Below are 13,608 nucleotides of genomic sequence, written 5' to 3'. Positions count from 1 at the left end.
CTACCCATCAAATAGTGCAGACATATCTGAAATACATGAATCTTGTATACTGTCGAGTAGAAATGAAAAAAAAAAATGCATGCATGCTACAGGTCAAAAACATGCCCTCTTTCAGCACCAATCAATGCAACGAGAAGGAATGATTCGACTATCAATGTCATAAATCCTGCCAAATGAAAGATTTATATCTATAGTACAGTTTTGGTACAACGAAATATGTCCAATACACAACATTAATGTGCTGCCACTGGGATTCCAGACAAGGGTCTCAAAATCTGTTATCAAAGTGTTTATCAAGACAAACTAACCCAATTTGGACTTTCAATTCCGGACTCAGATAATCACTTGACAGTACTCTCACACGCTATAGATCCATATTAGGGCTGGCTCAACTGATGAAAAAGACAGATATCAAGACATTCTACTGATTCTTGCACCATGCACACATCACTCGTTCGATTTCTCTGTAGCGTTGCATTAGCATGGTCATCGTATATCTAAACATGACTGCCAAATCAGAATTTTAATTTACGTGCGAATGCTCACTTGAGACGGCCGAGAAAATTCACTGGCTCAAATGCCGGTCCTATACTGTAGGTTATAACAAACACATCTCGAAGCACACTGTATTGACCCCTGTCATGCTGCTACATTTCAGTCTGATGTATTGAGCTTTTATCAATGCTCAGCGACGGCGTTCTCTTGACTCCATTGAGATAAGTGATCGGATCTGGACCCAGCTTGGGTCACCATCTTTGCGAATTCGTAAGCGCCTGTTAGGCACAGTCGGGTGATTGCCCCCTGCTGTGATGGAAACCCAACCTTCAACAGGATGCATGACCCAGATATATGTTATTCTAGAGCGAATGTTCGTGTAGACGTAGAGGTCACCAACCGCACCAGCAACATCCTCATTCGGACAGAGAAGTTGATGCGCACTGGATGAGCGGAACCACCTTGTTTTTCCCGTACCAGTACCCTTAAGAAAGGGCCGCTCATGGAATGACGGGTGCTGACCGTCATCAGACACAGGTGGAAGGCCAGTTTCGTCGGCAAGATCTGTGTGACTGTGAGCGCTGTGTTCTTGACATTACTGTCAGCAACGAACATTGACTAAGCGGGGCACGTCTCGGCTGAGATAGCGATGTATTTGGTTGAGAGAGTATACCTGAAGAAGATGGAAATCTGAAATTCTAACTATAATCACATACGCACCTGAAGGATTCGACAAACCCGTTCTACCAACATCAGATGGAGCCCGTGCCCCCGTGGTGTTTGCGTCAAAATTCGTCAGTCGTGAATGTGTTCTCCGGGTCAAAGGCACAGATAAGGCCCGCCGTGATGCTTGACACGGAATGGTAGCCTTTGTCGTGCTGCACATACCGTCCAGATATATTGTATCAGCATCATCAATCAAACAAAAAGATGATCAACTTGCTTGACTGCATATACGACCTTTCGACTCTCCCGAACAACCTCGCGCTGAGGAGATAACTTCCTGCGATTAAAGGCCCGGTTCTATATTTTCAGTCAAGTTAGGACTGAGACTAATTGAAAATGGCACTTACTCTAAGACCTTTCAATAATGTTTCCCTGTCGTCCCCACCCACATACAATACCTTCCCTTTCCCTTCCTGTCCATGAGCCACAGGTTCAGATGTCGCTCTACTGGCCATTGTTGCAACTGAGGCAGGATCGGTGCTCTCCTAGGACGTAGACTGGTGGAATCTGGAATTAGACAACTGTAACAACGTTCTAACAACCGCAGGTTATGTACCTCTCCGTATGTCGTCAAAGGGGGCTGAGAGAAAATGTGAAGGACAAAGGTCATGAAACGACTGATAATTGGGCCCTGAAACGATGACAAAAAAGGTAATTGATAAGAACCGACTCGGGGACTCGGAGTGGCGACTTTCAAATGTGAAATAGTGAAAACGTACAGTAGTGGTGATTCGATGTCACCGAAGTAGCGAAAACGTGTAGTAGTGGCGATTCAATGTCACCGTATGTCCGCAAAGTTTGCAGGGTTCATCTTTTCGGGCCGCAGGAGCTTTTTGCTATCCCAAAGTTTCGGGACAAGATATCCGGCACAAAGGCGAAGACAGACAATGAAGAAATTCGTGACAGGCGCAAAATGGAGGGATACAGATTGAGAAAGGGGAAGGTTTTGCCGATAGGTGCCTTGCCTGTGGGGCTGTCATAAATCAAGGAGTATATTTGGTTCAGGACTTTGTGGATGAGGGAAGTGGTGCTGAGTTGGAAATGTAGGGAAAGCATGTGGAATTGGCAGCGGCAGGCTGGTCGAGGTAGCCGTTGGTGTATGACGTGAATAGGTTCGCGTACTGGCCGAAAGTGTATTCACCGGGGGGATAACGGAGACAAAATCACGCTGAGCACACACCATGACTTAAAGAGAATGTCAGCGTCGTGTACAAACTTCAGGCATAAGACGCACCTTGACTAATATCGGGAGAGAATCATACACGGTACTGCTGCAGGAACAAGATAATAGCAAGGACGTCAAACTTCCTACATGCAAAACACTGTGTACTGCATGGTGAAGACAATGCCACGTCCCGCATGATCGCTGGGGAGCCCGACAATCTAGTACCAACAGAAAAAGAGATGCTATGAGCGCATAGCGTTTCACGGAACTTCGGCCATAAACGTACGGTCAAGTGACTAGGATAGACTGGGAGGGCACTTTCGAGATAAGCATGCTGGAGGGTCCAGTACCACGACGGGTGATACGAGTGTTGGATGTCCGGGGACTCTGCAGAACGAGCGGAACACAAGTGGTGCAGTGAGGGTAATATAGACCGAGCGACGACTGTGTCCATCCAAGCAGGATACCTACAACCCTAGTAGCGTTCATATCGAAGTGTAGACCAAGTGTAGACATTGATGAAATATGACATACCGTCGCATACGCGGACCTTCTTCAGTTACCCCTCCACAAACCTTCTACCAGACACTGTTCGTTGATTGCTATGGTCTCACCGTTTCGCAAGAGACGACGCACAATGAGAGACGCACAAGCAGAGCCAGTGCTCGATGAAGTAATACTGCCAGTGCTAGTAAGTCACTGTCACACATCGGGGGTTTGAACGTTTTACCTCTTGCAAAATATCAGATCTGGACCAGGAGTGTTCCAAGGCACTCTAGAATACCTTTCGAATGGAATTTCACTGGCGGCAAAAGGTGGTAATTAATGTTAGTTTCCCCACTGTGTGATCAATGGGTCACCTGGTGCGTGGGAATGCTTATTGGGCCGACATCACACAATCACGGCAGCAAATGGTAGTTACCGACGGAAATTCTGTTTTGTCTAGTAGTGAATGTCAGTCACTTGCAATCGCACCAAATCGAACATATGCACTGAGACTGGAACAGATTTTCGGAGACGTCACGCCCCCCGCGGATAAGGAAGAGGAAAAATGAACACACGCAAACTCTAAACCCTATCGCCTTTAGATGGCTTCACCTGTCCTCGTTGTTGCCGACCATGAGGCGCCGAGTCGATTCTACACCAAAATATAATCGCCATTTTATGTAAGTAAGATTAGGTCACTCGCCCTTGGTTCAATACATGCACCTGATACACGGTTTTGCTCAAATCAGACTTCTTGAGTAACGAACATAGCCTTTGTTGAAGTACAGCATTGAAGGTTCGAATGCGCTAGCCCCCATTAGCTGTACTATATGATACAGTAGGTCGTCTTGTAGATATCTGGTGACTTGTTGCATCTGAGAGGCATTTCAGATAATCATGAGACTCTGCAGTCTGTCTTGTGTACCTTAATCTATGTCGTGGGTTCGAACTATACAGGTACCCACCAGTGCATGAAATGCTGCTTGGAGCATAAGAGAATTGTAGCGTCCTCCGAGCCTTATATTACATTACTGTCATGGTGATCATACAGTGAGTGTTTTTTAGAAATCGGACAGTAATTATGAATTCCTTCAGTGAAGGCAGCATATTCTAGACGAGAAATGTGATGGATTGTGAACAATGGTAAAAGAAACTAAGCATAATTTATTAGGAATTGACGATTACCAGCCCCTGCACCGTTAGTACAATGAGGATAAACAATAGCCTGACTTGGGGCTTGAAACCTTGCAAGTCGATATCAATTTGAAGCCTGAAATCTGGTTGAATCTGATAAGGGTGCTCGTGGCTATACAACAACAACAAAGAAAATCAAAGGATTGGGAGGATGTAAATGACGCGAAATATGTGAAATAAAAGCGATAGGAGCAAGGTCTAACGCAGTTCAAATCTCATCATTCTGCTACCCATCTAATTATCGAAGAAGATCCCCCACCGTGCAACTGCATCTGCAAGTACCCCCCGATTGATACCTCTTACATCAGGATTAAGTAGGTCAGTCATCTTTGCAGCTACATCGCAGAGCAACGGAATTTCGGCGGGAGGGTCATTTATGAACGCCCAACAAGTCGGACAGTGATAGTAACGACCAGGAAGAATGGGGTCTTGGCCATCACACAATGTTTCAATTTCGGCGGATGTAAACGGTGTGGCATGGTTCCTGAAATTATCCGGAAGAATCGCTTCCCGACAGTAGGATAAATGCGCCCTTATACATTGATGGAAGGAACTGACCAGGCACTCATAACAAAATGTATGGCGGCAACTCAGCCTGTTGAGTGGGCTGCTCAATGGCATCCGAGAATCAGACTCGATGGAGACTTACGTGAAAGGCTGTTCAATCCTCATTTTGCAGATTGGGCACCCCAATGAGGCTTTCATAGCTTGCAACAACTGCGAAAGGATGAAAATCAGTTTCGGATGACTGATCAAAGACTAGATACATACGCCTTGGTGAGCAGCAGTCACACTGTCTCGCTCCGCAAAAGCCTTTTTTTGCTCACGCTTAACCGTAGCAAGCTCCTGGTGAGTCACGATGAGAAAATACAAGACAGTCATTAATGGTGTGTGCTTGCCCTTCTCAGCTGTTTTATGTCGACGCCTAAGGCTCCAACTTGGCACGCCGTCTGCAAGGAGACAAAGTCAATGGCGAGTTTCGCAATTTTACAACGTGCAAACCGTACCTCGTGAATGGATGATAGCTCGGAGCCAAGTAATGATGGACTCCACTTCGAGGAACGAAGATTATAAAATTTATGGAGGTGGCTCTGGCGGTTCATTTCATTGCGAGAAGGAGGCATTGGATGAATGCACTGAATGACGCAGGAATTTGAAGATCACAAAGGGCTGAGGAATCGGAACCTTGATGGACAAAGAGTGCGTAAATAATACAAATTAAACCTATCAAGTCCCAGCCTCTTACTACCAAGTCACATCGTGGCTGCCATGAGGCAGAATCACGGATGTTGATTTCATGCTCTGATTTCTGATTCCTATCAAGAGTAGATCGGTGAGACAACATGATGCGAATATTATTTCATCAGTGAGATCAATCCCAGCCGAGCGGCAGGTCCGATGAAGATAAACTAGGGTGATTAAAAATCAGAGTCTGCAATACAATCAAATCTACAGAAATGCAATGTTACCACATTCCCCGTGCATCGACGATATCCAGTCACATCTAATACAACGGCTAGAAGGCGGATCAATATTCAATGACGGCAAGCATTGTCACAAAGGGCGATAAGTCGTTAGCGAAGAAACTGGAAAAAAATACCCACGTGGAATCGCGAGTTAAGGCAGCATAACGCCGTGTAGGGTGTGTCACGAGGAAATGCACATGCGTACTATTGGTGCCAAGGGTAGACGCGCTCCTTAGAGGATCCGAAGCACGACTACTTCGCGCAACGAGGAGGCTAGGGAGGGAACACGAGGGCATTGGGGTTGTGAGAGATTTGTTGATGTGTCCGTAGCGATTCCTTCAGTGATTCTGACCCGGCGATCGCCATCACTGTTTCGCCTTGATGACGTCGCAGACAATTCTGTATAAATATTACTATTAAAAAAATGTACGAATCAAGATAAACTCACCCCGCAGCGCCAGTGACAACGAGGGAATCGGATTTCACAAGAAGTTAAGATGTAGAACAATGCAACACGTTGATGGCGATTCACAGTATGCAATATATCCAGAGATTCCCGAATAGACCAAGAGTGGTAGTAATTGGCACGTTTCTGGCACCCTGTATCAGGTCAGCAGCGCGAATGAACAAAGATTGCGTTCTCAGAGATAGATCATACGTTGAGCGTATCATCCGAGTCGCCACCCACCAATCGTATTCAACACCAGGCCAGGTCTTCCACCTTTAATCCAGAGTTACCATTATTGTCGTTGATTGCAAGGATGCGATCAATGGGATGATAAATCACTACGTCTCCCTCACGCATAGAGTGATGCGGAGGCATGTGCAGGGGTTCCTCTGTCAAGACAAATGTCACATGCATCAGAACAACAAACTCTGCAGGAGAAATTTTTGACACACAAACTTGAATATGGGTTCGAAGGGACATGGTGACAGGAAGATGGGCGTTCCCTCTGTATTGCCAGGACAGAATTAAGCTGGCATTCCTCGCCGGCGACCATGTTCATGGACATACATTTCTACATAATCATGAGGGCGCCAGGAGTGGACTCGATAGTCTGTTATGCATTTATGATTGGTAACAGAACGAGGGGATACAATATTTGTGCAGGAAAGACATGTACAACGGTAAGGATTCGGAATCAATTAACCTACTACTACGTACACGTTCAAGTTATGTAATCATAGTAGTGCGTGTCCAAGGAAATCCAACCAACAAAGAAATAGTCATACATCTCTTACTACTCAAAGAACACACCCCACTGCGCAGCCGGATCTGCAGGTACTCTTCGCTCGGCACGCTCTATGTCAGTACCATGCGCTCCAGTAATAATGTCGACCACTTCACACGGAGCAAAGGAATTTCGACTGGAGGTTTCCCGACATAAGCTGGACAGGTGGGACAGATATAAAAGCGACCAGGGATGATAGCGCCTGGGCCGTCGCACAGCTCCTTGACCTCAGCGGTGGTGAACGGTGCTAGATGGTCTTGAAAACGCTTGGGAAGTCTTTCGTTGGCGCAGTCTGATAAACGCGCCCTGATGCGATTATGAAACGATTTGACTAGGCAGTGATAACAGAATGTATGGTTACATTCCAGGCTGTCAGATGAAAGTCACGCATCAGTAGCATTCAAAAATCAGGCTCGAAGGTGACTTACGTGAAAGGCCGTTCGATAACCACCTGGCAAATCGAACATTGTAACACGACGTCTGTAGTTCGCAAGAACTGCGCAGTAAGAGTTAGTCTTTGAATTGGTCAGCTGGTGAAGGTTGCATACACTTTGGTGTGCAGCAGTGACATTGTCTCGTTCCGCGGAAGCCTTTTTGATCTCTCGCTTGGCTTTAGCAACCTCCTGATGGTGCAGTGATTATAAACGAAAAGAATGATCATTAACGATGCTTACCTTTCGCAACTGGATGACGTCGGCACTGAGAAGGGTCCCTATTTTAGACACCGCCTGAAACGAGACAACGTCAGTAACTGACAAGGGACTTCACACACAAACTTACCTCGTGCGTGATCTTGACCTCGACCCGCAATAATTCGTTGTCATTATCGGTACAAGAAAATGGCCTGGAGCTGAGTAAGAAAGGTTTCAACTTGAAATGTGATGAACGGAGGTTATAGTGTTTGCTAAGGTGCCTCTCGCGGTCCAATGCGCTGCGAGAGGGAGCCATTGGAGAGAGTAAAGTACACGGACTGGGCGTGGATAGATCCTAAATACACGGGAAGCCGAGGGTAACAAAGGACTGATTAACTAGATTGCGTAAATCATTTTAATTAAGAACTGACATGAGGCGACCTACAGAATCGCTGCGTTAAACCTTCCTTTCAGCTTCAGCTTCAGGTCCTGATTCCATTTTTCAAAGCATTTTCATAAGGGATGCGGCGATTTCAGGCCCCAGACACTAGTTGGAAGGAAGGAGAGTGGAGAAGCGAGAGTAAAGACAGCGTAAAAGACTCATTCGCTGAGCAAGGCAAGAGGTATGACGTGAGGATGACTGATGGTCTGGGTGCGACGTGGCAGTGATAAATGAGGTGACTGAACTGACAGGATAGCGTGCCCACAAATCGTAGAGCATGGATGGCCGCGATATCCCCCACTAATCATGTCTTGTGTAAGATACACAAAAAAGTATCCACCCTCGCCGAGGACGTTTAAAATATTAACTGAGAATATAAAACCTGCGTTGGCAAGCCTGCTATGTGTAAACGAACGTTCCAAGTTGGTTGTAAAGGGTATGACTGACACGTTCGGCCATTAATTTTTACTTTGGCTGATTGCTGGCAGAGACATGAAGAGAAAGCCAAGATAGCGTCTTTTGTTTGATTCTTGAGACTATGGAGTGCGCTGAACCAATCGGGAGAAATTTATAAAAGCAGAGGTACTAGGAGCAGACTTTACCAAGAACAGTGATATGATCAAGAAACACAGCCGCAAATGCCCGTTATACGTCTGGTCTAAAAATAGCAATTCTAATTGACACACTTGAGTTTGTCAAGTTCAACTGAGTTCCCGTGCAAGCATGAATCCGGGGGGCAAGACACTTTGCGGTAAAACTCAAGCTAGTCGCCAGACAATGGAGAGAGCCGCATTTACGTAGCAGTCGGGGGTCACCACATAAATTGTCAAAGAATATCAGTTGCCTGAGTGCTCTTTTGAAATAGACTTCCGAATCACCGTGGAGTCAGGTCCTTCTAAATTTTATCTGCAGACGGGGGCTGTGAGCGGGGAATCAACTGTCCTACACGTACGTAGTAAATAAGTCGGTTCACATGCGAGCTCGAGGTATGAAGGGATCACTATGATGCATGTATCTGCTCCTATGATCTGAAGGTAAAGGATCCTTACTAGTGTCAAGTAATGTACCGTTAGTATCAAATCACGATCAACAACAAATGAAACTGGAGATACAAGGTTCGGACAAAGTATTTACACAATGGTGCGATTTACGCAGAGCTGTATGTTTCATGTGTAGTGTCGAAGATGACTCGGCTCGCTGGTCGGCCTCTGCGCGGCCCTATATAATGGCATGAGCAAATGGAGGTGAAACTTGCATTGAACTTACAGTAGGATGCTAGGAACGTGCGTGAAGGCATAAACCTCATCCTCGCATCTGTCAAGTTCTTCCCGGTCATACTGATCGAGGCCATCATACCAATCAGCACGGTAAGCATTACGAGGAAGTCGACGGACAGCCCTCTGTGGGTGACCCATAGACATGGACTCGAATCGCATTCGAGCGTTGTTGCCCCGCGAACCAGTCCCCGCAGGGCCATATCGATTGTGACGGTAGATCGCATCGAATATACATAGCCAAGCAGTGACTTCCAGACTGCGCCAGTGTCTTGCGAGTATGCGGTACTGGGGGACATTATTCTCATTTGCTGTCTCGTCGCTGCTCATACCATCGGGACCAATCCTTGTGAGCATTGAGATGTGAGATCGCAAGTCTGAAACTGTACGAGCAATGTCCAAACGCCTGTGATATAGCTGCAAACATGTCAGAGGTAGTGACCTACTGGAGTACCATGCCATGAATACACACCAAATGTTTGCGTTCCTTTCTCCGATCCTCTTTGTGACGCGCATTCGAAGCCGCCTCATCGAGTCCTGCCTGCTTGAAAGCGCGCTTTAAAGATCTTAAATGTGTGGAAAACGCTTTCTTGACAGCGTCGTATTGAGAGTTGGGATGGTGGGCGACAAAGTCACGAGCAAATACTTTGGTAGCGGAGACATTCCACGCGGACTTGGGCGTGCCCAAGATTTCAACAGTGAAATTCTCCACAGTACAGCAAGGACCACGGCGAGGGTCGAAGTTCATGAACAAAATCTCTTGTGGAAGTATTACACCTGTAAATGGTGCGTCATCGCCAACCCGCTTCATCAAAATTCGAGCGTGGTCGCGTATAAGCCCCTGCGAACTTTTAGTGACTTGGGATCATTCAAGACACGAAAAACTTACATTAAATCTATTTGCCCCTCGTGATCTATGTTTCACAGGACCGGTCCTCTTAAAGGGCCGCGGAGCAGAGGTCTCTTCCGTATCAGTGTCGTTGTCAGTATCGTCAACAATATTATGGCGAGATGAAGTCTGACGAGACTCCACAACAGTTCTAAGGTCGGTGATTTGGTTTTATATGCGACCCAGCTGCGTGTTTACTGTATCAAGATCGTCTTTGGATGCTGGAACGAACTAGGAGCATGTTATTCATGAGTCAAGGAACAAAGTGACTGAGCGTACTGTATGCTCCCTATGGGGCTGAGCGCGAGCTGTACGCCCACTGCTACCCGGGTCGGTATCCATTACATCCGTCATGGCACCTATGCTATCAGTCTGTTCCGTATCGGTGACTCCACGATCACCTTGTGTCAATGGGAGGCGTGGTGATTGGATGCGATCATGAGAGTCGGATGACGCGCTGTGAATGTCGCCGCCACCTCTCCGGAAAGTGAAGCGTGAATTCTGACCGGCGGGAGGGTTGGTGTTACCTGTAAATGGCAGTGCATCCGATATTATTGCACCATCAGTTTCATTGTCGGTTTCGCTGCTAGTTTCCGGAGAATTGGCTTCAGGGGCTAATGGTTCTGTAGCACTGGTGCGACCGCCTGCTACAGGCACAATTTCAACTTGGGTGGCAAATGTAACAGACGGTCGTGCGCTGTCAAGGGAACCGAAATACTGACTCGCCGGTCGTGGAGTATGATGCAGGGAGGTATCAGGACGGAATGAAAAACTGCTTGATGCAGGTAATCCAATACCAAATAATCGAGTGGCATAGACATTTCTGAAAATCCGAGAGACAGTACTGCCGGAAGGAACTGCAGATAGGTCCTATGTACACAAAATTCAACAAAGATTCTGCCAAGCCAAAGCATGCTCTTACATCGCCGACGTCGGAGCCCCTTGCTCTCTTCTTTGGATGGCCCTGCTCCCGTTCCTTACCATTTGAGACAGTGTGCTGGAATCATAGAGGAGTTAGCGATGCATTGGATTGCGATGGTTGGCATACTTCTGTCAGTGGTGTACTCGTCAACGCACCATCCTGGAGAAAGTATTAGAGTAGAAGTTGTATACACTTTTAATATCATATACCTTAGTTGTCATGGTCATCACAACAAACCAGTAAGTCACGATCACGACTCATAGTCAATTGAGAGGAAACGCACCTGGTCCTGCACCTGGTCCTGCACCTGATCCTGCACCTGGTCCTGCACCTGGTCCTCATCCGAGCTACTAGGTTCTCTGCCTTCACGAGGTCGCTTACCGAGAATCCGTGCAGTGTGTGACTCAGGCGAAGCCATGTGAGCCATACGCGTGTCGGCGTCGGAAATCACATTGGGTGGCATGACTCCGAGAGAAGTGTACTAGTACACGGGGATCGTTCGATTTCCCATCCAATATAGTCACAATAGTTATACTCGCCAGTTGCAGAACAAATATTACCTTTCTTTTATGACGAATCGTGATCACAAAAAATATGCAGCCTTTGTGCTGCCTTCATGAAAACGTGCTGTCGTGCTGTCTGGACAGTTTCAAAAGTTATCCGAGTCTCTGTCACGACTTACTAAGTCAATCCCATCAGATCTCGTGCCCGATTGCGCAATAAATCCGCTCAGCCAAGGCTCAGCAGATTTCAAATGTATATAGTACTGGATAGCACTGCTAATCTTCGTCAGTTTTTATCCAACAGGATATCAACAGCTGTGATGAGTGGACACTACGGCTCAATTTGACGCATAATTTTAGGATTTTGGCTCGGTCTGGTCATCCCCTACAGTAGTACGTATGATTAATTTATACAGGACAGAAGCATGAATGACACCAGCACAAAGCACATCGTTTCAGATCCACGTTAGACTAGATGTGACATATTCTAGGAGATAGAGCCCAAATTTAAGGGACCTGGTGATTCACTGACAAGAATGGATAACTTACAGCCGTCCCCAAAAAAACGAATAGAAGATCTATGCGATGCACTAGAATTGATTGTTCAGTGAATTACAAAGGGCGAAGTCGTAGTATCTTTCCTGAAGTCACATTTGGGGTGGTTCATGTGCGAAAAACGATTCACCGTTGGCGTTCGATTGGCTAGAAGTCTGTATCTGTTCCTGTTCGAGATTTAAGCTTCTGGCGAACAAAGAAGATGAGTTGAGTTCTTTCTACATAAGAAGCCTCAAACGATTACCCTTACCTACGTATTTACAATATTTGCATCCAAAGTCTTCTCTGTAGGCATCACTTTCATTTCGTCCAAAAGCTGACGAGGTACTTGCTATATGTGGTAGCGTAGTCAGACAATTAATTGATCATTAACGATTGGATTTGGTACTGGTGCATGGGTCATGGCTCGGCCATGCGTTAGACCGAGAGATTGCAAAGTCAAGCAGAGCCTTTTGTTATAATGGTGAGAGTACAGTGCTGTAACCTTTCCAGCCATGTAATCTTCATTGAGCCTCGCTTCTGATTTCTTATCTCTGAAGGGAACGTGCTGAAGGTGATCACTTGCTACGAAACAACTGCACAACTATAGACCTCACTAGAACTGGCGTGATGATGGCCGAGAAATATTGATTCATGGCGAACCCTGAATAACTGCATCATGGAGATCAATCACAATGCAAGATCTTCAGATTTACGAAATTTATACCCAAATGAACGCCGCCTACATAAAGTAGGCCACGGTACGACAGATATTGTCCCGACACTCCGGCACGATCGTGGTGAACTCTTTCTCCCTTTCTCACGTTAGTTTCGCCCCTCGGATATGATAGATATGATATCAGTTTCGGATGATGTCATGCTCGGGAAACAACGTCACAACCAATTCGGCGAACCACTTCCACGAGGGTCAATCGAATTTCGTCGGAGAAACGAGTTATCACCCACACAATAAACATCCAGTCTCAAACATCCTGGCGCAACCATATCAAGACAAACACATCGTGCGCTTTATCACTGATAAAGCACTTGTCATTCAGAGCTGGGGGCAAAATTTTCGAGACATCATAAACCTGCACAACCTGGTCTTTGACGGGCAGAACTCGGGGCTGTAGAGATCAGCTCCTTCAGAGGTATGGAAAGACGTCGAGCGGACCAAATAAAAATTCTCGCAACACCTGGAAGGTCGGGGAATGAAAACGACAGGTTTTTCGTGATTAAGTTATGGGACCGAATATATTCAGAACGGACAAATCACTTATTTCCACTCTGTGACGTTCAGCCACGGATTGACGAATGACTGGTAGGATAGATGGCAAACCTGTGTGCGTGAAGTTAGAAAGTACTCAGAGAGTATTCAGGGCAGGAGGCATATAAAGGACTGGCCGTGATCGCAAGCCCTTGCCACAGACTGTTATAAGGCAAAATCTCAACCGTGCATAATCTTAGCATCGGCGTATATGCAAAGAAGTTGGAACTTGTCATCAGTTGCACCGGTGTATATAACAAGGTTTTAAACATACCATTGATCATCACAGAGATGACCATAGGGAGCAGTATAATTAGGAGCGCTCGAATAAATCTGAGGATAGTAGTTTTGTGTCCGCTAACGTAGTCTCTTGATAATCTA

At 46.2% G+C, this 13,608-nt stretch overlaps 3 protein-coding genes across 3 annotated transcripts; all 3 read right to left on the bottom strand.

Moving 5' to 3' along the window:
• Positions 1 to 685: 685 nt before the first annotated feature.
• On the bottom strand, positions 686 to 1,676 carry F5891DRAFT_980077 (uncharacterized protein; the record flags this gene model as incomplete). The annotated part of the gene is made up of 4 exons (XM_041376968.1): positions 686 to 1,067; positions 1,216 to 1,238; positions 1,435 to 1,518; positions 1,569 to 1,676. The coding sequence occupies 4 exons, from the start codon at positions 1,674 to 1,676 to the stop codon at positions 686 to 688; spliced, it is 597 nt and encodes a 198-aa protein (XP_041226452.1).
• Positions 1,677 to 6,835: 5,159 nt separating this feature from the next.
• Positions 6,836 to 7,712, bottom strand: F5891DRAFT_1188376 (uncharacterized protein; the record flags this gene model as incomplete). The annotated part of the gene is made up of 6 exons (XM_041367001.1): positions 6,836 to 7,070; positions 7,126 to 7,133; positions 7,193 to 7,279; positions 7,313 to 7,387; positions 7,439 to 7,492; positions 7,545 to 7,712. 6 exons carry the CDS (start codon positions 7,710 to 7,712, stop codon positions 6,836 to 6,838), a joined length of 627 nt encoding a protein of 208 aa, XP_041226451.1.
• A 1,388-nt stretch (positions 7,713 to 9,100) lies between these two features.
• F5891DRAFT_951541 (uncharacterized protein) lies at positions 9,101 to 9,923 on the bottom strand (the record flags this gene model as incomplete). The annotated part of the gene is made up of 2 exons (XM_041375048.1): positions 9,101 to 9,529; positions 9,567 to 9,923. The coding sequence occupies 2 exons, from the start codon at positions 9,921 to 9,923 to the stop codon at positions 9,101 to 9,103; spliced, it is 786 nt and encodes a 261-aa protein (XP_041226450.1).
• Between the last annotated feature and the right edge of the window lie 3,685 nt (positions 9,924 to 13,608).

Source organism: Suillus fuscotomentosus (genome assembly GCF_016647785.1).
Source record: "Suillus fuscotomentosus strain FC203 chromosome Unknown F5891scaffold_25, whole genome shotgun sequence".
Taxonomy (NCBI): Eukaryota; Fungi; Basidiomycota; class Agaricomycetes; order Boletales; family Suillaceae; genus Suillus; species Suillus fuscotomentosus.
This window is presented reverse-complemented; position numbering and strand designations above follow the sequence as displayed.